At 41.0% G+C, this 24,129-nt stretch overlaps 1 protein-coding gene and 1 pseudogene across 1 annotated transcript in view; one reads left to right on the forward strand and one right to left on the reverse strand.

Annotated features, from left to right (window-relative positions):
* The window catches only part of RHBDL2 (rhomboid like 2), a 55,236-nt gene that overhangs the window by 27,404 nt on the left and 3,703 nt on the right, over positions 1-24,129 (forward strand). The window contains exons 2-3 of the mRNA XM_089895717.1: positions 8,795-8,907; positions 20,626-20,726. Coding sequence (XP_089751843.1) covers positions 8,795-8,907; positions 20,626-20,726 — 214 coding nt within the window. The remainder of the gene's footprint in view (positions 1-8,794; positions 8,908-20,625; positions 20,727-24,129) is intronic.
* Positions 2,942-6,603, reverse strand: LOC111175440 (protein LTO1 homolog pseudogene; annotated as a pseudogene).

Here is a 24,129-nt window from a genome sequence, read left to right on the forward strand (position 1 = left end):
CCTGTGTTCATCATCTCCATCAGCATTGCTGAGGTAAGCATTCGGGGTGGTGGGCACTGGTGCAAGGACCTCTGGGGGGGTTGCACACACACTGCGGCTTTAGATCACGTCTAGATAAGAGACTGGAAAACGTAAGAGAAGAGCTTGGCGATGGCAAGTACAGCACACACAGAACTCGACCTCACCCTCTCCAGAGTTCCCTTCCCAGGTTTTTCTTATGTTCCCAGTCACTTTTAGGCAAGGGTTGAGTTTTATTTTTCAAACAACTCCCCTGCCCAGCAGTGACCACAGTTTTAGTGGTTTCATTTCATTTTAGTTTGTGGGGACTTTAGAAATCAAATAATTTTGGGGTTGCAAATTGGTTTGATCTCATGAACCAACTTTGATTGATTGGTAAGGTCTATCAGGAGCCATATGTTTAGAAGAATTATAAGTTGCCTCCAGATTTCAGTAGGAAAAAAATGGGATCCTGTAATGATGTCTACTATGGGCAGCATGTAGTGGGTTTCAGACTCTGGTCTAGTCAGCCCTTTTGTTTTCCAGAAAAGAGTGCAAGGCCCAGAGACGTGGGGCGATTTGCCCAAGGCCACATACTTAGTTATTTGGCCAGGACTGGGCTTCTCCTGAGCCTTATCTCACCCAGCTTTTTCTCCCACACCATGATGCCTCATAAAGGAATTGACAGAGGATGGCTGCCTGTGGGGTGTGACTTTAGGGCCATTAGGAAGTCCTCCTCTTAATTCCCACTGATGTCTCAACTTCCTTATCAGGGACTGTATTAGTCAGGATTCTTTAAAGAAGCAGAACCAATAGGATGTATACACCCTTACACACACACACATTATCTATCTATGTATCTATCATCTATCTACATACACATGTATATGGAGAGAGAGAGATTGATTTATTTTAAGGAATTGGCTCATGTAATTGTGGAGGCTTGGCAAGTTTAAAATCTGCAGGGTAGGCCAGGACTGGAGACCTGGGGGTAAGACTTATAGTTGAAGGCCAAAGGCCATTTTTAAAAAAAAATTATTTTATTTATTTAATTAATTTTTTGGGTTGCGTTGGGTCTTAGTTGTGGCATGCAAGGTCTTTTTTTTTGTTGCACCTTGCGGGCTTCTCTCTAGTTGTGGCGCACGGGCTTAGTTGCCCCATGGCATGTGGGATCTTAGTTCCCCACCCAGGGATCAAACCCGCGTCCCCTGCATTGGAAGGTGGATTCTTTACTACTGGACCACCAGAGAATTTCCTAATTAAAAATTTTTAAACAAATTTGGGAATTCCCTCGCAGTCCAGTGGTTAGGACTCAACGCTTTCACTGCCAGGGGCCCGGGTTTGATCCCTGGTTGGGGAACTAAGATCCGACAAGCCATGTGGCATGGCCAAAAAGAAAAAAAAATCTTTTTTAAAACAAATTTTTTATTTTGGAATAATTTTAGCTTTACAGAAAATTTGCAGAGATAGTACAGAGAGTTCCTGTATACCCCTCACACAATTTCTCCCATTGCTAATATCTTATATTTCCATAGTACATTTGTCAAAACTAAGAAACTCATATTAGTATATTAGTATTAACTAAACTACAGGCTTAATTTGGCCTTTTCCAATTTTTCCATTAGTGTCCTCTTTCTGTCCCTCTTGTACCCTCGAACCCAGGGTATCATGCTGCTTTTAATTTTCACATTCCCCCCAGTTTACTCTGATCTGTGACAGTGTCTCAGTCCTTTTTTTGTTTTTTTTTGCTTTAAAATATGCTGTTTATTTTTTCTCCAATTATAAAAATAATACATTGTCCAAACAGATAGTTTAGAAAACACAAAAATCCACCCAGGAAAATGACAACAAAAGCCCTTTCATTCCACCAGCCAGAGATGAGCGCTGCTGGTGTCTGTACAAAGGCACATCTGAGGCCGTGTGCCCGGTCCTGGGCTCCGCAGAACTGAGGTTGGGACTGCAGGCCATGAACTTACAGCGAGACACACATAAGAAAGCCAAGCACGATAAAGGCGGAGTCTTGTCCTCCAACAACTAGAAGCCGTTTCTTCCTCCTCAGCACATGGTGAGGGCCGGCGTCCCAGGCCCCGCAGAGTTCCCCCAGCAGCTGCCAGGGGAGCACAGTCTACCCAGACGCTCTGGAATGATTTTGAAATCTGGAGCAGATTCACGGCTACCCGTGTGCTAATTTCACTCACGGCTTCCAAATCTGCTCCCTGGGCCAGTAGCGGGTGGGGAGAGGGCTCTGGCCGGGGTGCCCGAGGGGCCTGGACACGGGCCATCACTTGCAGATAAATGCCCGGGAGCCACGCATCTCACGGGGGACTGGCCTGCCAGGACCTCACCACGTATAGACAATGCCTTTAAGTCCGGGCAGAAGACAGAGAACTCACACTAAAAGGAAGGCTGCAGTGAGGCTCCAAAGTTTCTGCACATAGGGCGGTGGCCTTAAAATCCCCTCCCCTTGACCATTTTTGATGCTGCAGAGCCCCATCCATCCGGGGACACAGGAAGAGCATGTCTGGGCTCCCTGGGGACAGGGCTGGCCTTTCCTCCTCTCAGCCAGACTCCCACGTCCATGGCCACAGGCGACGCCCCAGGGCTCCACGGGGCACAGCGGGGATCTGCGGGCAGGGACCCCGATCCTGTGGGTGCGACCGCGGGTTCCAGAGCGGGCACCAGGAGATGGGGGTTGGATTCCCAACTCTGCCGCCCCCTGCCCTTGAACCAGGCAGTCTCTTGGGCCTCCGTTTCCTCGACTATAAAACAGGAATAACGCCCACCTCATGGGCTACTGAAGGGACTAAATAAAACATGAGAAGCAGGTCACAGCACTGGCCCATCTCAAGGGTCGATAAATGTCACAGTACCCATCACTCTTTCCCATTAACCTGCTTCGTGTCAACCCTGTGGCTCTCATTTTTTAAAAAACTGTCCCTCTGAGCACTGACCAAAGCCCTGGGGGGTTAAATGGGAGGTTTATCCTATCCAGAGCCAACCTGAGTCTATATCCAGCCAGGCCTGCCAGGTGGCGAGAACCCATGAGCCAACGGCCTGGATCCTGGATCAGAGACAGCAGCCCGGCCAGGGCTCTGCCAGGACTGCGTTCAGACTGGAGAGCAGACAGGACCCAACAAAGGATGGGCTTGTGCAGAGGGGCCCTGTGGGGGGCACCGAGGTGATGCAGGCAGACCTCAGGGGAAGGAAGCCCTTTCACTGGCCAAGCTGGAACCCTCCCTGCAAAACAATGAATCCCCCATCATTGTTTTGCCTTTAATCATATTTTAAACACTTAACATACGAACATCTGTTCCTTGATGTTTTGTCTGTTCGTCTGTCATCAAAATGAAAGTCCAGAACCTTCTGTGCTAATTTTAAAGTTGGGCTGAACGTGTAATAATGAACAAAGCTGCTTAAATTTCCCTCTAATTTTGTCTAAGTCTTCGTGAAGTTTATCATAAGTAGGGTCATCATAAGGGAATTTCTGAATCATTGCAATCAACGATTCTAAGACCTTCATCTATTTGCTGTCTTTCTCAGTGGAGCAACCGTGCAGGAGACATCTCCAAGCAAAAGCGAAACCTTGGTAGCACCTGATCTCAGATCCGATTTTAGCTCCATGAAATGTGCCATGCTGCCTTCCTTCAATCATACCCAAACTACTTCCTTCTTCATAGCCTTCCTGATACCCTTCCCCGTGAAACCTCTCATCCGCCATCACGATGGCGTCGAATGCGTTCTGACACCCGGCCGTGGCGGCAGCCGTCCCACCCCTGCCCCTGCCCTTACCCCTCACCCCTCGTAAGGGCAGACCTTACGAGGTCTGCCGCCGCAGACCCGCGAGGCTCGTGCACGGACGCACCACTCCTGGGGAGGCGAAGTCCACTTCCCTGTTTCAGTCTTTGCTTTCCATGGCTTTGATAGTCTTGAGGAGTACTGGCCGGGTATCCTGTAGAATGTCCCCCAGTCTGGGATGTCTGATGTTTTTCTCGTGATTAGATTGAAGTTATGGGTTTGAGGGAGGAAGACCACAGAAGTGAAGTACCCTTCTCATCAGATCACGTCAGGTAGCAGAGGACAGGGGACATCCACACGACATCCCTGTGACGTTCACCTTCATCACTTGGCTAAGGTCATATTTGCCAGGCTTCTTCACTGCAAAGTTACTATTTTTCCCTTTCCCTCCTCTATTCTTCAGAAGCCAGCAGTGACTTAATTTCACATTAAGTTGTAAATGAACGACCAAATAGTGAGTGTGGGAAGATGAGGGCAGTGGGTATTTAAGAGGGGAAAGTGGGTTCGAAAGATTCTTCTTTGCAGTTTGGTCTATGGCTGCTCCTGATCGCTGGAGGAAGTGCCCACAGTTGTATGGTCAGATATATGGCAGGGAATTGAATTCCTGTCATCTTCTGAGCACATGCTAGAGAGTGGCCCTCTTGAGAGCTAATTGTTTGAAACAGAGGTAGTGCCCGTGCGCTTTAATGGGGCCTCTCTCTGCAGAAGGTGTGGTTAACGTCTGTGTCTGCCCCTCCCTGCCAGCTGGCAGTGTTTATTTACTATGCTGTGTGGAAGCCGCAGAAACAGTGAATCACCTTGGACTCGGGCATCTTGGAGAGTCCCTTTATCTACAGTCCTGAGAAGAGGGAGGAAGCCTGGAGGTTTATCTCATACATGCTGGTGCATGCTGGGTAAAGACTGACAGTTAAGTCACTGATATCAGAGGTGACTATAAGTCATTGTAACCCCGAGCGTTTGTTCGGTGCTTTATTATTATTTTTTTTTTAATTTTTTATGTATTATTATTTTTTTTCTTTTGCGGTACGCGGGCTTCTCACTGTTGTGGCCTCTCCCGCCGTGGAGCACAGGCTCCGGACGCACAGGCCCAGCGGCCATGGCTCACAGGCCCAGCCGCTCCGCGGCACGTGGGATCTTCCCGGACCGGGGCACGAACCCATGTCCCCTGCATCGGCAGGCGGACTCTCAACCACTGCGCCACCAGGGAAGCCCGGTGCTTTATTATTGATCAGGCACTTTCACGTCCATAATCTTGTTTGATCCTCATGGCAACCCTAGGAGTCATGTATTACTCCTGCTGTTTCGTGTCTGAGGCTCACGGGATGTAGACTCTTGCTCCGTGTCCCACAGCTAAGTTGTAGAGTGAGGATCTCAACCCATTAGTGCTAACTCTAGGTCCAGTGTACTTTGTATTGCATTGTAACTGCCTAATATTGGTATGTATGTAGGAACATTAATGAGAAGAGAAATCGTTACCAAACCAAAAGTGTGTTCCTCAAGCTGTGTGATGTTGTTAAATGTTCCTTTGAAAATGTGAATCATCAGTGCCATCCTCCCCACCTCTGCCAAACACTTAAAAAATTAATTCCTGAGCCTTTCGATGAGTGTATAATAATGTTCATTTAGAATAATACAAGCAATAGGTGATGTGGAGCCTGCCATTTTTGGCAGGTACAGTTTTTTTTAAAAAAATTATTTATTTTTGGCTGCATTGGGTCTTTGTTGCTGCATGCAGGCTTTCTCTAGTTGCGGTGAGCAGGGGCTACTCTTCGTTGTGGTGCGCGGGCTTCTCATTGCTGTGGCTTCTCTTGTTGAGGAGCACGGGCTCTAGGTGCGCGGGCTTCAGTAGTTGTGGCTCACAGGCTCAGTAGTTGTGGCTTGTGGGCTCTAGAGCGCAGGCTCAGTAGTTGTGGTGCATGGGCTTAGTTGCTCCGTGGCATGTGGGATCTTCCCGAACCAGGGCTCGAACCCGTATCCCCTGCATTGGCAGACGGATTCTTAACCACTGCACCACCAAAGGAGTCCCTGCTTACAGTTTCTTAAATGCTAATAGCCTTCTGACCTTGCTCAGAATCCGTGATTCACCATGCGCACTGCAGACAGTGAGCAGCTCGCTGCTGGCCCCTCCTCTCTGGTGGACTCCTGGGGTTTCAGATGAGGCCAACTTCATGTATGCAACCTACCCAGCCCTGGACCTTGAAAGATAACTCTGGCCAGTGGCTAAATAGGGATCCATGGCAGGACACAGGGCTCAGAGGCTTGACAAGTTAGGGACAAACTCACCAATTGCCCCATTTCTGTGGATACTTCCACACTTTAGTTTTCCATTTAACAAGTATGTTCAAAGCAAATGTGGCTTCTGCACTCAAAGACTTTAAGATTATAAGGGGGAGCAGTCAGTTAAATAGTAATGCAAGGCAGTATAGTATTACAGTATACTGTAGTTATTTAACCTCTTTGTGCCTCAGTTTCCACATCTCTAAAATGGGGTAATAGTACCTACCTCATAAGGTTGCTGTGATTAAATGAGACAATGGTTTTAACAATTTTTACAGTGTCTGACACATATAGTAAGGTGCTCAAAAAGAATTCGCAAGGCTGTGTAGGACATGTCACATATGGGGTTGTATAAATTAGGGATGCTTTTGGATGCAAGTGACAAGAAAATGTAACAGGGGCCTAAACAAATGTAGGTAAATCTTTTGCCCATATAAGAAGCCCAGCGGTACCTGGTTGGTTCATCTGTTTAATGAAGCCAGGACTCTTGATCCTGTGCTGACATCTCTGCTTTTCCCTTCGCCTTTCTGTCATGGTTGCAAGTTGGCTGCTGTAGCTCTGCATTCAAAGCAGGAAGGGGGAAGAGGTAGTACCAGGTACTGGTGACATCCATCCCTTTTGTTTAGATAGAGGCTCTCTTAAAAGTCTCCTAGCAGTGTTCTTACCTGCGTCTCATTGGCCAGGACTATGTGACCTGGCTACCCCTAGCTAAGAGAGATTGGGAAAATCAATACCAGCTCTTCTACCCTCACTGGAGGAGGTAGACAAGGGATAAAGAAATGGATGTTGGATTAACTACATAAATATAAACAGAAAAAGGGGATGATCAGGATGGGGGCGGCTTCACAGATGACATGGATTCAAGCTGGACCTTGAAGGGTGCATAGAATTTGGATGAAAAAAATTAGTATTTCTCTTCTGGGTATATGACAGGATCTCAGCATTATGCAACTTCTACTCTAGCTGTTGAGCAGCGGAAAGAGTGCTTGGGGTGATTCTTTGGGGTTTTGTGCTATTAGTCACTTTGTCCTCACACTGTTCCCAGAGGACAGGATGGGATAGCTTTCTTTGAACTTCTTGTTCCAATTCACAAGGTGCACATATTTCAAAAACCTGTTTATGTCTGAGGTCTCCATAAGATTGGTGTAACTGTCCTGGCTAGGCTGTTCTGTGCTGAATTATGGGTCACGTCTCACGTCTTTGAAGATGGCTTGTACAGTGATAGTTGTGGCTAGATGCACATGTAGCCTAAATGTAAGTAATCTGTTTCGTAGGGTTTGCCCAGAGAACCTCTTCAATGGTCTGCTGGATATCTTTTAAGTAAGTTAGAATTCAAAAACACAATCCCTAAAACTAATATGAAAGCGGCTGCACTCTGTGGAAGATTCAACACCTGTGTTATTTTTTAACTTTTTGGTTTAACCCAAAATCTCTTAAAAAAAAATAAAGCATTGTGCGACATGGCAAGTAAATTAAGGATTACTGTAATGTGGTAATTTGCTAAATTACATTCAGAGATTCTCCAGAGATGCTTGTGGGGTTTGACAAGTAAAATAATGTGAATTTCACTTAAAAATATTTTTCCCTATTTAAAAAGTATAATAAAAAGCATCTGTACTCAAAAATGTTATATGCCAAATTATGGTACATGGGAGATACCAACTTTAGCTATTGTTACTAGGTAACTTCTTTTTTTTTCATTCTGGTAAACTTAAAAAGAAAAAACCTTTTTAATGTAGAAATGGGAATGAAGTTTCTCTTCCCATCTCTGTTTCATTAAAGACTATCCTGAACTTGCAAGACAGGTTGTTTAAAAATCTATTGAAATTTCGGGGCTTCCCTGGTGGCGCAGTGGTTAAGAATCCGCTTGCAAACGCAGGGGACACGGGTTCGAGCCCTGGTCCAGGAAGATCCCACATGCCGCGGAGCAACTAAGGCCATGCACCACAACTACTGAGCCTGCGCTCTAGAGCCTGCGAGCCACAATTACTGAGCCCGCGTGCCACAACTACTGAAGCCCGCACACCTAGAGCCCGTGCTCCGCAACAAGAGAAGCCACCACAATGAGAAGTTCACGCACCGCAAGGAAGAGTAGCCCCCGCTCTCCGCAACTAGAGAAAGCCCGCACTCAGCAACAAAGACCCAATGCAGCCAAAAAAAAAAAAAAAAAATCTATTAAAATTTAGACTCAACATGAGTGAATTAGTATTTTCTCAGTACTACTATGCAACCAAAACAAAAGCATATGCCGAAGCTGACATATGATGGCAGTTGTCATCTAAACCCCGTAACTGCAAGCTTATTTTCCTTAAAGAAGCCTCATTGCTCTTTGTTTGACATTATCAGTAATTGTTGTAAAACAGAGCTTATAAAATAAATGTATACTTCTGGGACTTCCTGGCGGTGCAGCGGTTGAGACTCTACACTTCCACTGCAGGGGGCACGGGTTTGATCCCTAATCCGGGAACTAAGATCCCACATGCCTCACAGTGCGGCCATAACAAAAAATAAAAGTGTACTTCTAAAATGTCCTTTTATCTGCTTTACATATCGAGGCTTCATGTAAGATTTTATTTTTTTAAAAGGTCGCCTAAAAAAATTGGAAAGTGGAATTCAAGTTAAGCAAGTTCTTAACTAGAAACAACACATCAATGCCTGTTAATCTCCCAAGGAAATAACTGCCTGGGCTAGTCATAGTATTTGACAACTGTGTTTGTCTCTGCAGAATTCAGCACGTCCTGGGGAATCTTGTTATGCAACTCGTTTTGGGTATCCCCCTGGAAATGGTCCACAAAGGCCTCCGCGTGGGGCTGGTGTACCTGGCAGGAGTGATTGCAGGTTAGTGTTCTGAATGCAACACAGAATCAACACCTCTGGACTCTTAGGAGGTAATAAACAAAGGTAATAAACATTTTTTAAAAAATAAATTTTATTTATTTATTTTGGCTGCGTTGGATCTTCATTGCTGCCCACGGGTTTTCTATAGTTGCGGGAGCAGGGGCTTCTCATTGCGGTGGCTTCTCTTGTTGTGGAGCACGGGCTCTAGGCACGCCGGCTCAGTAGTTGTGGCTCACGGGCTTAGTTGCTCTGCGGTATGTGGGATCTTCCCGGATCAGGGCTTGAACCCATGTCCCCTGCATTGGCAGGCGGATTCTTAACCACTGCGCCACTAGGGAAGCCCAGTAATAAACATTTAAATCAAGATTTATTGCATTCCTCATATGTGCTAGGGTACCTGATAAGTTTAGAAATACGTTAATTAGAGATAAGATAAGAGTATAGAGAGGTCTTTGTGCCCATTCTCAGGTACCTCACAGTCAGACAGGGTTTTGTGCCATTGGAAACTGAGTAGTTTGGTGTTCAGGTGTATATATTGGATAAAGGACTAAAGCCAGAAGGTCCTTATTTGTCAAGACTAATGATTTGGGGAAATAAGGTGATCAAGATTGCATTTAAGGAAGATAACTTCAAGAGAATGTTGAGAATAGCTAAAGGGACCCAAAGACTGGGTAGGGGCTATCACCCTGGGACTAGCGGCATATGCCAATGATCTCTCATACTGGGTGTGCCAAAGATGATTCATTAGAGTGTGGGCAGAAAATATTAGAACTCCTATCTATCCATTTATTTCTTAGAAACTTTAAAAAATTAAACTTTTTATTTTGAGATAATTATAGATTTACACTGTAAGAAATTAAGTACCTAGAGGTCCCGTGTACCCTTTAACCAGTTACCCACAATGGTAACAGCTTGCAAAACTATAGTACAGTATCCTAATCAGGACATCTACACTGATACAAAGTACAAAATATTTCCAACACCACAAAGATTCCTCACAGTTGCATTTTTACAGCCATACCCTCTTCTCTCCCACCCCTTACATGTTCCTTTACCCCTAGCAACCACTAATCTGTTGTGTCTATCATTTTCTCACTTCAAGAATGTTATATAAATAGAATAATACAGTATATAGCCATTCAGGATTAGCCTTCTTCACTCAGCATAAGTCTCTGGAAATTCATGTAGGTTGTTGCATGTTTCAATAGTTCATTTTTATTGCTGAGTAGTATTCCATGGTGTGGATGGAAAAGCACCACAAGTTTAATCCTTCACTCATTGGAGGACATTCCAGTTTTTGGCTGTTACAAATAAAGTTGCTATAAACATTTGTGTACAGGTTTTTGCAAACATAAGTACAGTTTTGTGAACATGAGTTTTCATTTCTCTAGGATAAATGTCCAAGAGCAAGTTGGTTGGGTTGTATGGTAGTTGTATATTCAGTTTTTTAAGAACCAGCCAAAATGTTTTTCAGAATGGCTGTTTCATTTTACTTTCCTCCCAGGTTTGTATAAGTGATTCAGTTTTCTGCATCCTCACCAGCATTTGTCACTATTTTTAATTAATTAATTAATTAATATTTTTGGCTGTGTTGGGTCTTCGTTGCTGCTCGTGGGCTTTCTCTAGTTGCCGCAAGCGGGGGCTACTCTTTGTTGTGGTGTGCAGGCTTCTCATTGCGGTGGCTTCTCTTGTTGCTGAGTACGGGCTCTAGGTGCACGGGCTTCAGTAGTTGTGGCTCATGGGCTCTAGAGTGCAGCCTCAGTAGTTGTGGCGCACGGGCTTAGGTGCTCCGTGGCACGTGGGATCTTCCCGGACCAGGGCTCGAACCTGTGTCCCCTGCATTGGCAGGTGGATTCTTAACCACTGTGCCAGCAGGGAAGCCCTGGCTGTAGTTTTGTGGAACAATTTCTGGGTTCTCCTTTTTGTTTCATTGATCAATGTGTCTACCCCTCCACCAATACCACATAGTCAGTACCGCTGTAGCTATATAATAAGTCCTGAAATCAGTGAGAGGGATTCCTCTGATTTTTTGCTCATTTTAAAGATTACTTTATGCATTTTTCTTTTACATAAAGATGGGTGTCTAATTTTCTTTTTTTCTGTGATAACAAAAAGCTTTCAGTAGTAAGCTACTTAACAGATGTTGCTGAAAAGACAAACACAAAATATGTCTCTTCAAAGACATAATAGTATATTTCTCTTAAGGAGTGATAATGTAACTACTTTTCCAAAGATACTCATGCTATGAAAGGGGCATTTTGAAAACTGGTCAATGGAAATCATTCCATAATTATGTGATTTTGCTCCTGAAGAAGATGCAATAACTCTCACAAGTTCACACTTAAAAAGCCAGGAAACAATTTTCTCAACTGATTTAAAATTTCTCAGTGAAGAGTTTTTGCGGGTTTTAAACTTACTGACTGTAACACTTTCTGATTAGTTTGCAAGAACACATGACTGATGTTAGGAAAGGTGGGAATTAATAGCCACATGACAACAAAATTTTTGCATAATTGGAATAAGTATAGGTAATGATGCAGTTCTTCCATTTGAAACTGGACATTGTTTTTAAATTTTATATTTTGGTAATGACAGTGATTAAGAGAAAACTTCCATGGAAAATAATTGAACTTAGAAGTATATCTTTGCATTTCTGTGTCATGATATTTAACCAGGATTTTTAAAAATAATGAAGCTTATTTAATAACACTGCTCATTGAAAGATTTTTTTTTTAAAGACTATTTTTTAGAGCAGTTTGGGGTTCACAGGAAAACTGAGAGGATGCTACCGAGATTTCCCATTCATCCCCTGCCCCCACACAGGCACAGCCTCCTCCATTATCGACAGAATGGTACGCTCGTTACAATTGATTAACCTGCCTTGATGTATCACAATCAACCAAAGTCCATGAAAACTAGGGTTCACCCTTGGTATTGTACAGTCTATGGTTTTGGACAAATGTATACTGACATGTATCCATCATCACAGTATCATACAGAGTAACTTCACTGTCCTAAAAATCCTCTATGATCCACCCATTCATCCTTCCCCATCCCCCAACCCCTGGCAACCACTGATCTTTTTACTGTCTCCATCGTTTTCCTTTTCCAGAATGTCATACAATTGGAATGTCATATAATTGGAATCATACAGTATGTAGCCTTTTCAGATTGGTTTCACTTACTAATATGCATTTAAGCTTCCTCCATGTCTTCTTATTGCTTGATAAGAATTTTTTATATCATTAATGAAGTAAAAATAATTTAAAAATGTTGTGTAACCAATATAGCCCATCCTTTAAAATTCTGTTTTTGTGTGTTTTTTTTTTAATTTTAATTTTTATTTTTTTTTGCTTTTGTGTTTTTAAACACATATACATGTAGCGGTACATATACATGTCATTTATAAGTGAATATACCTATACTGCAGTGGTACATATACATGTCATTTGTAAGTGAATTTACCTATAGTGCAGTGGGTAGTTGTATCACTTTCCTAGGGCTGCCACAGACTGGATGGCTTAAAACAGTAGAACTGCATTGTCTCACAGTTCTGGAGGCTAGAAGTCTGAATCCAGGTGTCAAGGGCCATGCTCCCTCCGGAACCTATGTGGGAGAACCTGTCCTTGCCTCTGCCCAGCTTCTGGTGGTGGCCATCAGTCTTTGGGGCTCCTTGCCTTGCAGCTGCAGCATTTCAACCTCTGCTTCCATTGTCATATGGCGTTCTCCCTTCATGTGTCCCTGTCTCCTCCTCTTATAAGGACACAGTCATGTTGGTTTAGGGGCCCACCATACCCCAATATGACCTTGTCTTAACCAGTCACATCTGCAACAATCCTATTTCTACATAAGGTCACATTCTGAGGTGCTGGGGGGTTAGGAGTTGAACATATTTGAGGGGGGGTGGGACACACCATCCGACCCATGGCGGTGCTCAAAATCTTACCCATCACAACTGTGCCTGCTTCCCAGAGCAGGGGGGACAGAGAGCAGGAAACCATCATGAGACACGGTAAAGAGATGGGCTTGGCCAGGCTTAGCGATGCAGCTCCCCATTCTACCTCCCTCCTACCTCTGTGGATCCTGTTCTGCCACCTCCTCCTTCTGTCCCTGCACACACCCGTATTTCCTGGCTCCAGCTCCTATACCTGCTTCTCCCACAGCTTGATTTCAGCCTGTGGAATCAGCTTTGCCCCAGTTTCAGAGTAGAGAGAGAGGAGAGAACGTGAATAACCTGTTCACCTCCTCTGCCCATGTTTGCAATAACTTTTGGCAGGCATCTCTTTGCCATGCGAGTCTCTCCTTCACGCTGCTGCTTGTCACCTTCCTCAAACACAGATTAGATCATATTACACCCTTGCTAAAACATTTACAGTGGCCGATAGAAAGCTGAAATGTCCAAGATTGCTCTGCGTTACCCTCCACTGTCTGGCCCCACTGCCTTTCATTCTTTTCTTCTCCTCCTTCTCCTTCTTCTTTTTTAAGGAAGAATAAACTTCTTTATTATGTTTTAAAAAAAGAAATTATATATGAAGAGGTTAGAGGGAGACGAGGTAAAACTTTTCTAAAATCACTTTTGAGGTGTGATTGACATACAAAATTTTGTACATATTTAATGTATACAACTTGATGCATTTGGACATAAGTATACACCCGTGAACTCATCACCACATTCTATGCTGCAAACATATCTATCACCTCTGGAAGTTTCTTCCTGCTCAGTGTCTTTCTTGCTTTGCTTTTTTTTTTTTTTAAATGAGGGAAGCAGTAATACTTTATTTTTACCTTTTGACCCCTTTCATCCATTTCTCCCATTGCTTTGCTTTTTTCCCAGATTCCTTCATATGTAACATCATTTTAGTTTCCCTGCCCTTGCTCCTGGCAAAGTGTGGTCTTGAATTAGCAGTATTGGTATCAACTGGGACCTTGTTAAAATGCAGAATTTTGAGCCCCACACCAGACCTACTAACTTGCATTTGAACAAATCCACACGTAATTAGTAAAGATTGAGGAGCGCCGGCCTGCACTCCGCTCAGGGTCCCCCAGCCTGACTGATGGTCAGAAGCACCTGGAGAGCTTGTTACAACTAAAGTTATTCAGATCCCACCCAGATCTACTGAATCAGAATTGGCCCTAGGATCTGTGTTCTTTTGTTTTTCTGTTTAGTGAGGTATAATTGACATATAATAACTGCTGATGTTTTGATATGTGTATATAACCATGAAACTATCACCACAGTCAAGGTAGTGATTGTTACTCCCCGCCACATTTTCCGGTAACCTGTTGGAATCTCACCTTCCTGCCTCTCCCTGTCCTTCCCTCACCTTCCCCTGGCAACCACTGATTATCATAAGTTCAGCTGTATTTTCTAGAATTTTATATAAATGGAATCATGGAGTATTCTTTTTTTTTTTGTCACTTCTGTTATTCAGCATAATTTTTCTGAGGTTTGTCTATGTTGTTGTGTGTATGAATAGTTGATTCCTTTTTGTTGCTGAGTAGTATTTCATGGTGGGAATATACAGCAATTTGTTTATCCATTCTCCTGTTGATGGACATTTGGGTTGTTTCCAGTTTGGGGCTATTACAGACGAAGCTACTATGAACACTGGTGTACAGTCTTCATGTGGACAAATGTTTTCAGTTCTCTTGGGTAAATACCTAGGAATAGAATGGCTGGATTCTATCATGGGGTTACATTTAACTTTTAAGAAACTACCAAACTTTTAAAATAGCTTTACTGTGATATAATTCATATACCATACAGTTCACCCATTTAAACTGTATAATTCAATGTTTTTAAATTAATTTACAGGGTTATGCACCCTTTATCACAATCTAAATGTAGAATATTTTTGTGCCCCAAAGAAACCCTGTGCCCATTAGCAGTCACTCCCCACTCCTCACCCCAAATCCCTTCCCCAGCCTTAGACAACCACTAATCTACTTTCTGTCTCTGTAGGTTTACCCATTCCGCATATTTCATATAAATGGAATCATAAAGTGTGATCTTTTTTGACTCTTCTTTCCACTTAGCATAATGTTTTCATCCTTCATCCATGTTGGAACATGTATAAGTACTTCATTCCTTTTTATTGCTGGATACATTCCATTGTATGGATATACCACATTTTCTTTATCCATTCACCATTTGGTGGACATTTGGGTTGTTTTCACTTTTTGGCTATTATGAATAATACTGCTATAAACATTTGTGTACAAGTTTTTGTGTGGATCTCTTGTGTATATACCTATGAGTGGAATTACTAGGTTGCATGGTAACAAAGTGGTACCATTTTACATCCCCACCATAAGTTCCAGTTCCTCCATATACTCATCAACACTTGGTATGGTCAGTCTTTTAATTTTAGCCAATCTGTTGGGTATATAAAGGTATGTCATTGGGTTTAAATTTGCATTTCCTAATGAGAATGATGGTGAACATCTTTTAATGTGCTCAGTTGCTATCCATATATCTTCTTCAGTAAAGTATCTGTTTAAATCTTTTGCCCATTTAAAAATTGAATTACGGGGACTTCCTGGTGGTGCAGTGGTTAAGACTCTGCACTCCCAATGCAGGGGGCCTGGGTTCGATCCCTGGTCAGAGAATTAGGTCCCACATGCATGCCGCAACTAAGGGTTTGCATGCCACAGCTAAGGAAGCCCACATGCTGCAACTAAGGAGCCTGCCTGCCGCAACTAAGACCCAGCGCAACCAAATAAAAAAAATTGAATTGCATTCCTTTACATTCCTTATTGTATATTATATATTATTATTACAATTTCTTTTTTATTTTTGGCTGCGTTGGGTCTTCATTGCTGCATGTGGGCTTTCTCTAGTTGCGGCGAGCAGGGGGATACTCTTCATTGCAGTACACGGGCTTCTCATTGTGGTAGCTTCTCTTCTTGCAGAGCATGGGCTCTAGGCACTTGGTCTTCAGTAGTTGCAGCATGCGGGCTCAGTAGTTGTGTCATGCAGGCCCTAGAGTACGTGGGCTTCAGTAGTTGTGGCACGTGGGCTCATGGGCTCTAGAGCACAGGCTTAGTAGTTGTGGCACACGGGCTTAGTTGCTTTGCAGCATGTGGGATCTTCCTGGACCAGGGACTGAACCCTTGTCCCCTGCATTGTCAGGTGGATTCTTAGCCACTGTGCCACCAGGGAAGTCCCTATTAAAAGTTCTTTATCACACATGTGACTTACAAATATTGCCTTCTAGTTTGCTGCTTGTCTTTTCATTCTCTTAACAGTATCTTCTGAAGAGTCAAATTTTTGAATTTTGATTAAGTATAATTTATCAGTTTTTAAATTTTAGGAATTATGCTTTTAGTGTCATATTTAAGAAATTTTGCCTAGCCCAAGGTCACAAAGATTTTCTCTGTGTTTTGTTCTAGAAGTTTTATAATCTTAGGCTTTACATCTAGGTATACGATCCATTTTTATACATGGTGCAAGGTATGGATTGAAGTGTCACTTTTTTGAATGTAAATGTCTAACTTTCCCAGCATCATTGGCTGAGAAGACAATCCTTTCTTTACTGAATTGCCTTTGCATCTTGTCAGAATCAATTGTCCATATATATGTGGGTTTATTTCTGGACTTTCTGTTGTGTTTCCCTCATATATTTGTATATCTTTACACCAATACCATACTGTCTTGATTACTGTAGTTTTCTATTAAGTCTTGAAATTGGGATGTGTCAGTGCTCCAACTCTGCTCTTTTTCAAAGTTGGTTTGGTTATTCTAGGTCCTTTGCATTTCCATGTGAACTTTAGAATCAGTTTGTCAATTTCTACAAAAAAGTCTACTGGGATTTTGATTTGGATTGCAATGAATCTTTAGATCAACTTGGGGAGAATTGACATTTTAACAATATCGGAGTCTTCCAACCCATGAACAAGGTATAGATTTCTATTTATTTAGGTCTTTCAAAATTCCTTTCAACATCTTTTTTGTTTTCAGTGTTTAGGTCTTGCACATTTTTGGGGTCAGATTTATTTCTATATTTCATATTTTTGATATACTGTAAATGGTACTATTTTTAAAATTTCTACTTCTGATTTTTCATTGCTATTACATAGAAATGCAGTTCATTTTTTGTATATTGATCTTGTATCCTCCAGCCTTGATAAGTTCCCTTATTATTCCTAGTAGTTAGTCTAATAGTTTAACTGTTAAACAATGAACTTCTAAAGAGATTTAAATAATAACAAAATCTTGTATATTTGCCCACATCCTTACCATTTCTAATGCTCTTCATTCCTTTGTGTAGCTCCATATTTCCATCTGATATCTTTTTTTGTCTTCCTGAGGATTTCCTTTAACATTTCTTTTAGCATGGGTCTGTTAGTCATTAATACTTTCAGCCTCTGTATGTCTGAAAAAAAAGTCTTTATTTTGCCTTCATTGTTGTAATATATTTTATTAGGTTTGGAATTATAGCTTGACAGTATTTTTCTTTCAGTACTTTAAAATGTTGTTTTCTTATTTGCATTGTTTCCAATGAGAAATCTGTTGTCATTCTTACCTTTGTTTCTCAGTATGAAGCGTGTCTTTTTGTTCTGGATGCTTTTAAGCATTTTAACTGTTTTGAGAATGTGATTTTGTTATGCCTTGGTGTGCTTTTCTTCACATCTCTTGTGTTTGGGATTTGTTGAGGTTCGTGGATCTGTGGGTTTATAGTTTTCATAAAACTTTGGAAAAACTTTGGCCGTAATTTCTTCAAGTATTTTTTTCTGTATCTGCTTTCATTCCTCTTTTCTGGGGACTCCAATTATGTATTTATTATTATACATATCAGAAGACTGCTTGAAATTGACCTATAGCTCATTAATGCTGTATGCATTTTAAAAAATATCCTTCTCTGTGTGTTTTATTTTGGATAGTTTTATTGCCATGTCTTCATGTTCACTAATCTATTCTTCTGCAATGTCTAATCAGCCAATCAACTGAACAAGTTTATGTTTTCATTTTAGACATTGTAGTTTTCATCTTTAGAAGTTTGATTTGAGCCTGTTTCATTTCTTATATAGTGCTATTTAACTTTTGAACATAGAGAATATAGTTGTAATAATTATTTATCGCCCTTACTTGCTAAATCTTACACCTGTGTCAGTTTTGGTAGGTTTTTTTTTTTTTAATTGAAGTATAGTTGATTTACAATATTGTGTTAGTTTCAGGTTTACAGCAAAGTGATTCAGATATATACATATATATATATATATATTTTCCAGATTCTTTTCCCTTATAGGTTACTACTAGATATTGAGTATATTTCCCTGTGCTATACAGTAGGTCCTTGTTGGTTATCTATTTTATATATAATAGTGTGTGTATGTTAATCTCAAACTCCTAATTTATCCCTCCCCCTCCCTTTTAATAACCATAAATTTGTTTTCTATGCCTGTGCGTCTATTTCTCTATTGAAAATAAGTTCATTTGTATCATTTTTTAAAGATTCCATATAAAGGAGAAACTAACACACCATTGTAAAGCAATTATACTCCAATAAAGATGTTAAAAAAAAAAAGATTCCACATATAGGTGATATCATATTATATTTGTCTTTCTGTCTAGCTTACTTCATGTAGTATGATAATCTCTATGTCCGTCCATGTTGCTGCAAATGGCATTGTTTTCATTCTTTTTTTATGGCTGAGTGCTATTCCACTGTGTATGTATACCACTTCTTTTTTTTTTTTTTTTTTTTTAACCTCATCTTCTTTATCCGTTCATCTGTTGATGAACATTTAGGTTGCTTCCATGTCTTGGCTATTGTAACTAGTGCTGCAGTGAACATTGCAGTGCATGTATGTTTTCAAGTTATAGTTTTCTCCAGATATTTGCCTAGGAATGGGATTGCTGGATCATCTATGGTAACTCTTCTTTCAGTTTTGGTAGGTTTTTTTGTCTGTTTGTTTTTGTTTTTTGTTTTCTGGCTGTGCCACATGGCTTGTGGGGTCTTAGTTCCCCAACCAGGGATTGAACCCAGGCCCTCAGCAGTGACAGCTTGGAGTTCTAACCACTGGACCTCTAGGGAATTCCCAGTTTTGTTAGGTTTTAATTGATTTTTTTCTCTTCATTATGGGTCATACTTTCCTGTTTCTTTGCATGTCTGACAATTTTTTTCTGGATGCTAGACATTTTATCTTTGGATGGTGGATATTATTATATGCCTATAAACATTCCTTAGATTTGTTCTGTAACTCAGTTAAGTTACTTGGAAGCAGTCTGAACTCTAGCTGCCTGGATCTATATGGACCTAGACTCTAGACTCTAGACTCTATCTCATCAACTTAAAGTTTACTGTGATCTGCCTAGGTTCCCCCTTCATGCACTGTAGCCTACAGTCTCTCTCAAGGCAGTAAGCTGGGCAATTAGTCAACTCATCTTATTTATTTCTTGTTTCCCAGGATTCACTGTCCTTTGTTATCTGATGTCCAGTATCTTGAAGACCATTGTTTCGTGTATTTTGTCCACTACTTTCAGCTGTTTCAAGCAGGAGGAAAAATTTTATCCTTGGCACTTCACTGTGGCCAGAAGTGGACATCTGTATTTTAAAAATAAATTTTTCATGATTAAGACACAACCACCCCAGCCCTAGTTTGTAGGTTAACATTTGAAAACCATTGCTTTAATCCTAATGGACGACTTCTCACTGATCTTCAGTCATCCATATAACTTTGTTTCTATGTCTTTGCTATTCCAGATCCCCAAGTCCTGACCTTCTTCCCCCTTGTTTTCCCTGTCCAATCTTAAAGGGTCTTCAGAGTTTAATCAAAATGCTGTCTCCCTCCTCTCAGAGTAGCAGGGCTTCTGCCTCTCTGCTGAGAAAGTCGTTCTTCCCTAAATGCTCCCATAGCAAATTTATTACATTAAAAAAATCATAGTAGTTGTTATATTCTGCATTTTATGATAACCGTTTGCTCATCCATTTGTAAGATTCCTAAGGTCAGACACTTAGTCTTTTTTGCATAAAGTAGGTATTGTATTGTGTTGTATCCTAAGGAATGAAGGAGGGCCTTGAAGGCAAGAGAATGAGGAATAGAACTAAGCAGTACAGAGAGAACACCTCAGAGTTTCATAAGGTGGTTCTAAAGTCTTGTTTTGGTTCAGGCAATATAAGATTGGGTTAGCAATAGGTTTCATCTTGCCTGGTGAATGTGACTGAATAGTATGTTAAGAAGGATTCTGAGACCACATCTTGACTCCATGAGAAAGCTAGCCTTTAGATAATAAAATGTTGGAATGTCTCAGGTATTTTGATAGTTTTGGCTGAACATGTAGGATATTTTGAAACAATGGCTAACAAGTATAAAATACATGTCACAGAGTGTTCTAAGCATGATGCACATATAAACTCATTTACTTCTCCTGACAACCCATTGAGGTAAGTTCTATTAATACCCCCATTTTGTAAACAGGGAAACTAAGGCACAGAGACGTTAAGAAACTTGCTCAAGTCACAGTTGGTTATTCTGGCTCCAGAGCCTGTGTTTTTATCACCGTTATACTGTCTTCACATTGAACATTTAATGTTTCATAAAAATTGAGGGAGTTAGCCCACCTAGCTATACTTTTCTAGTATGGAAGGGACAAAGTGAATTTGTTGTTTGTTAATATAATTGTCCAAGCTTCCCCAACTTTTACCTTAGATTAGAAAGATTTATCCTTCATGATTTTTATAGTCATATCTGATTCTTTGTGTTTTATTTCTTTAGGATCTCTAGCCAGCTCCATCTTTGACCCACTCAAATCTCTTGTGGGTGCTTCAGGAGGAGTCTATGCTCTGATGGGAGGCTATTTCATGAATGTTCTAGTGGTAAGAACTTTGGGAGTGGAATCTATGGACCTTAAATTTTTTTTTTTTTTAAACAATTACTGGTATTTGGTTCAGGGCATCTTCATTTATCAATATTTACTAAGAACACATCTTCCATTTGGCCACAAGAGTTTTCCTTTCATATTTTATCTTTATTTTTTTCTCCCGATCTCAAAAATAATGAATATTAAATAAAATTCAAAATTGAAAGATAGGAAGTCAAAGTTCCCAGTTTAGTATCTGTTAACAGTTTGATATACATTCTTTCAGACATTTTCTATGTGTATTCAAAATTCTACCAATAGTAATGCTACAAAAATGGACCTACCCTTATATTGTTCTGCATCTTAACATAAAGTATCCTATCTACTCATGGCAGTACACAGAAATCCAGCTCAGTCTTTTCAGGCACTCCACATCACGCTCTATATAGCTGTATCCCGACATTTAATCCTTAATTGAAAAGAAATCTCGGGTGATTACAGCTTTTCACATTTCAAAATAATGCTGTAAGGCATGGTCTTTCACACCTATCTTTTTGCATTTGTGTGATTCTTTTTGCAGGTAAATTCCTAGAAGTGGATTTACTGGGTGAAGGCTTTACATTTTCATTGATAAATGCCTCCAAAGTTGCATACCATTTTACACGCCCCTGATATAGTATGTGAGATGCCAACCACTTTTTAAAACAGGCTAAAATCCTGACTAAATTAACCCTTTGACCACATAGGTGTGCTTTAAAGATACTCTAGGAGGAAGAAATATGAATCAATTAAAAAACTGTTCAAAAAATAGAAGTCATTTAGAAAAATGTTTTTCAAACTTTGGATTGCAACCCATCAGTGGTTGTGAACACAGCTGAAGGGATTGTGAAAATCCCTTTACAAACAAAAATTTCAGTACACATCACGTGTAATAGGGATAAGTACTATTTGATTTATGTGTGTTATGTAAATTATTTGTTACTGTAGGTCATGGTCACAACAATTTGAAAATAATTGATTTAGAATAAACACAGCTATTTCAGCATCTCTACTCTCTGGGAAGAGAGTTAACTTGAAAGGGAAGGGAGAGGTAACTCGGGCTGAAGTGGGAGTATCTTTCTGAGTCTGCTCTGTCCTCTAGTAACACACGAGGGTACTGCAAGCTGGTGTGAGATTTTTCAAAGCTAAAATCCAACTGGGTTGTTTTTGGACCGACCGACATTTAACATTTTTTGAAATTATCTAGAAAAATAAAGGTAATACTCAAATTTTAGTTGTCTTTGCTAACTCCTACTTAGAAAGAGGGTAAAGATGTATCAAATGAATATTAACCAAAAAACTTGGAAATATTCCATCAGATTTAGTTTGACAACATGCATTAACTATCTATGACTTATTAAGTGTTGATTTTTTGTTACTTATATTTAGATTATTTCCTGCTAATAAAATTGTGTCTACTTTATGTCAAGGAATTTAATATCCTGTTTCATTTTCACTCCAAAGTGCACCAGCATTTTGCTTCCCAAATTACATTTGAAAACTGGGCTGTTACACGGATGCTCTGTTTTGCAAACATTTGACACTCACACTTTATTTTAAATGATAAAGCAGATGAAGGGGGAGGACAGTTGAAGTTTCATTTGCCAATAGATAGCTTATATTATTATTCATCTCTTTGCAAGAATTTTCGAGGCATGATTCCTGCCTTTGGAATTATCAGACTACTACTCATCACCGTCCTTATAAGTAAGTGTGTTCTGTGAACACTTCACACCTTCAACTTTATGGGTTCAACCGTCAGAAGACCTTCTCACACTTCCCAAACACTAACAAGTAGGATGACCATCAGCCTAGAGTCAGAAAGAATGGTTCGGCTTCAGAGCCCTAAGCAGACAGGTGTGAATGGAGTTTTCACAGACCCTGGTTGGTGGCTCTTAGAGGTGCCTCTGTTTCCTTCTGGACTGTGGGGAGTCAAGAGAGTAGGGCTCGAGGCACTCCGTCCACTTCAACCACAATACCGTCGTTTATGGATTAAAATATATATATATATATTTTTTAAAATATTTATTTATCTTTAGCTGCGTTGGGTCTTCGTTGCCGCACGCAGGCTTTCCTCTAGTTGCGGCAAGGGCTACTCTTTGTTGCAGTGCGCGGGCTTCTCATTGCGGTGGCTTCTCTTGTTGTGGAGCACGGGCTCTAGGCACGTGGGCTTCAGTAGTTGTGGCGCATAGGCTTAGTTGCTCTGCGGCGTGTGTGATCTTCCCGGACCAGGGCTTGAACCCCTGTCCCCTGCATTGGCAGGCAGATTCTTAACCACTGCGGCTCCAGGGAAGCCCCTGGATTTTTAAAATTTTTTATTAAAAAATTTTTTTTATTCGAGTATAGTTGATTTAAAATGTTGTGTTACTTTCTGCTGTCATTTATGTTTTATATACTGGATTTTTCTTGTTCATACATTAGATTCTGTGTATGATTTTGTCAGAAAGGCAGAGCTCGAAAACCATTCATACAATCCATTTTCTTCCTCAATTTCAGATTAAAAAAAAAAACTGATCTAGGATATAAGCATGGAGTGGTGGCTGAGGACTGAAAATGAGAGCAGAGGTGAAGGAAGAGAGGGGTCAGGGAAGTAGGAGCATGACTGATGTGGCTTTGGAAATCTCCAGGAATGATAGTCTAGAATTACATGCTGAAAGAATTTAGGAGGTATGTTCAGTCTGGAGAAGAGGTGGAATTTTAGGCGTGTCTGAAAGTCAGGATTTTGGACGGGTGGCAGGCCATACAGAGTAGAAGCAAACAAGAGTGAAGGCAGAGCTGGTAACTTGTATTTCTGGATCTGCTCCTGCTGAAGCTGTATCTGCATGGAGGGTGCGGGGAGAAGGCTGACCCTGGGGCCAGACTGTTGGCTCAGACTTGAAGGCCAAGACAGAAGTGACACTTGATACAGGCTAAGCTTTTGGCTGTCCACATAGTAGGAAAAAATGATTCTGCAAATTGGTATCAAGAGTTCAAAAAAGAGACTAAATTAAGTTTATGAACGCTTTAACTGTAAAAACAATATTTCATCCCGAGAGAAAAGAAGTGACTTGTTTCTAGTTTATACCATACCGTATATACTGTTTTTCTCCATAAGAAATCCAAAAAGTGAGGGAAACTAGTCAGCACAGAAAGGAGGACGGATGTCTGGGAGTTAAGAGAGTTGCTGTGCAGGCAGAGCCGTCTGAGTCACAACCAGAACCAAGGGACAAGTCCTTGGACAGAAAAATATTCTTACACAAGTTATCTGGGTCATCAGTCAATCTGTTTCTTTCAGGTAATTATGAATGACTTTTGTAAAATAAGCCTCAAACCCTCAGTGAGGAAAAGGTTTTAATACTCTAATACCCTTTAACGTTGGAGTAAAAGCTCTTTCCTCATGC

This window comes from Delphinapterus leucas, chromosome 1 (genome assembly GCF_059928025.1).
Source record: "Delphinapterus leucas isolate spDelLeu-1000000601 "Yukka" chromosome 1, BTC_Dleu_Yukka2, whole genome shotgun sequence".
NCBI lineage: Eukaryota > Metazoa > Chordata > Mammalia > Artiodactyla > Monodontidae > Delphinapterus > Delphinapterus leucas.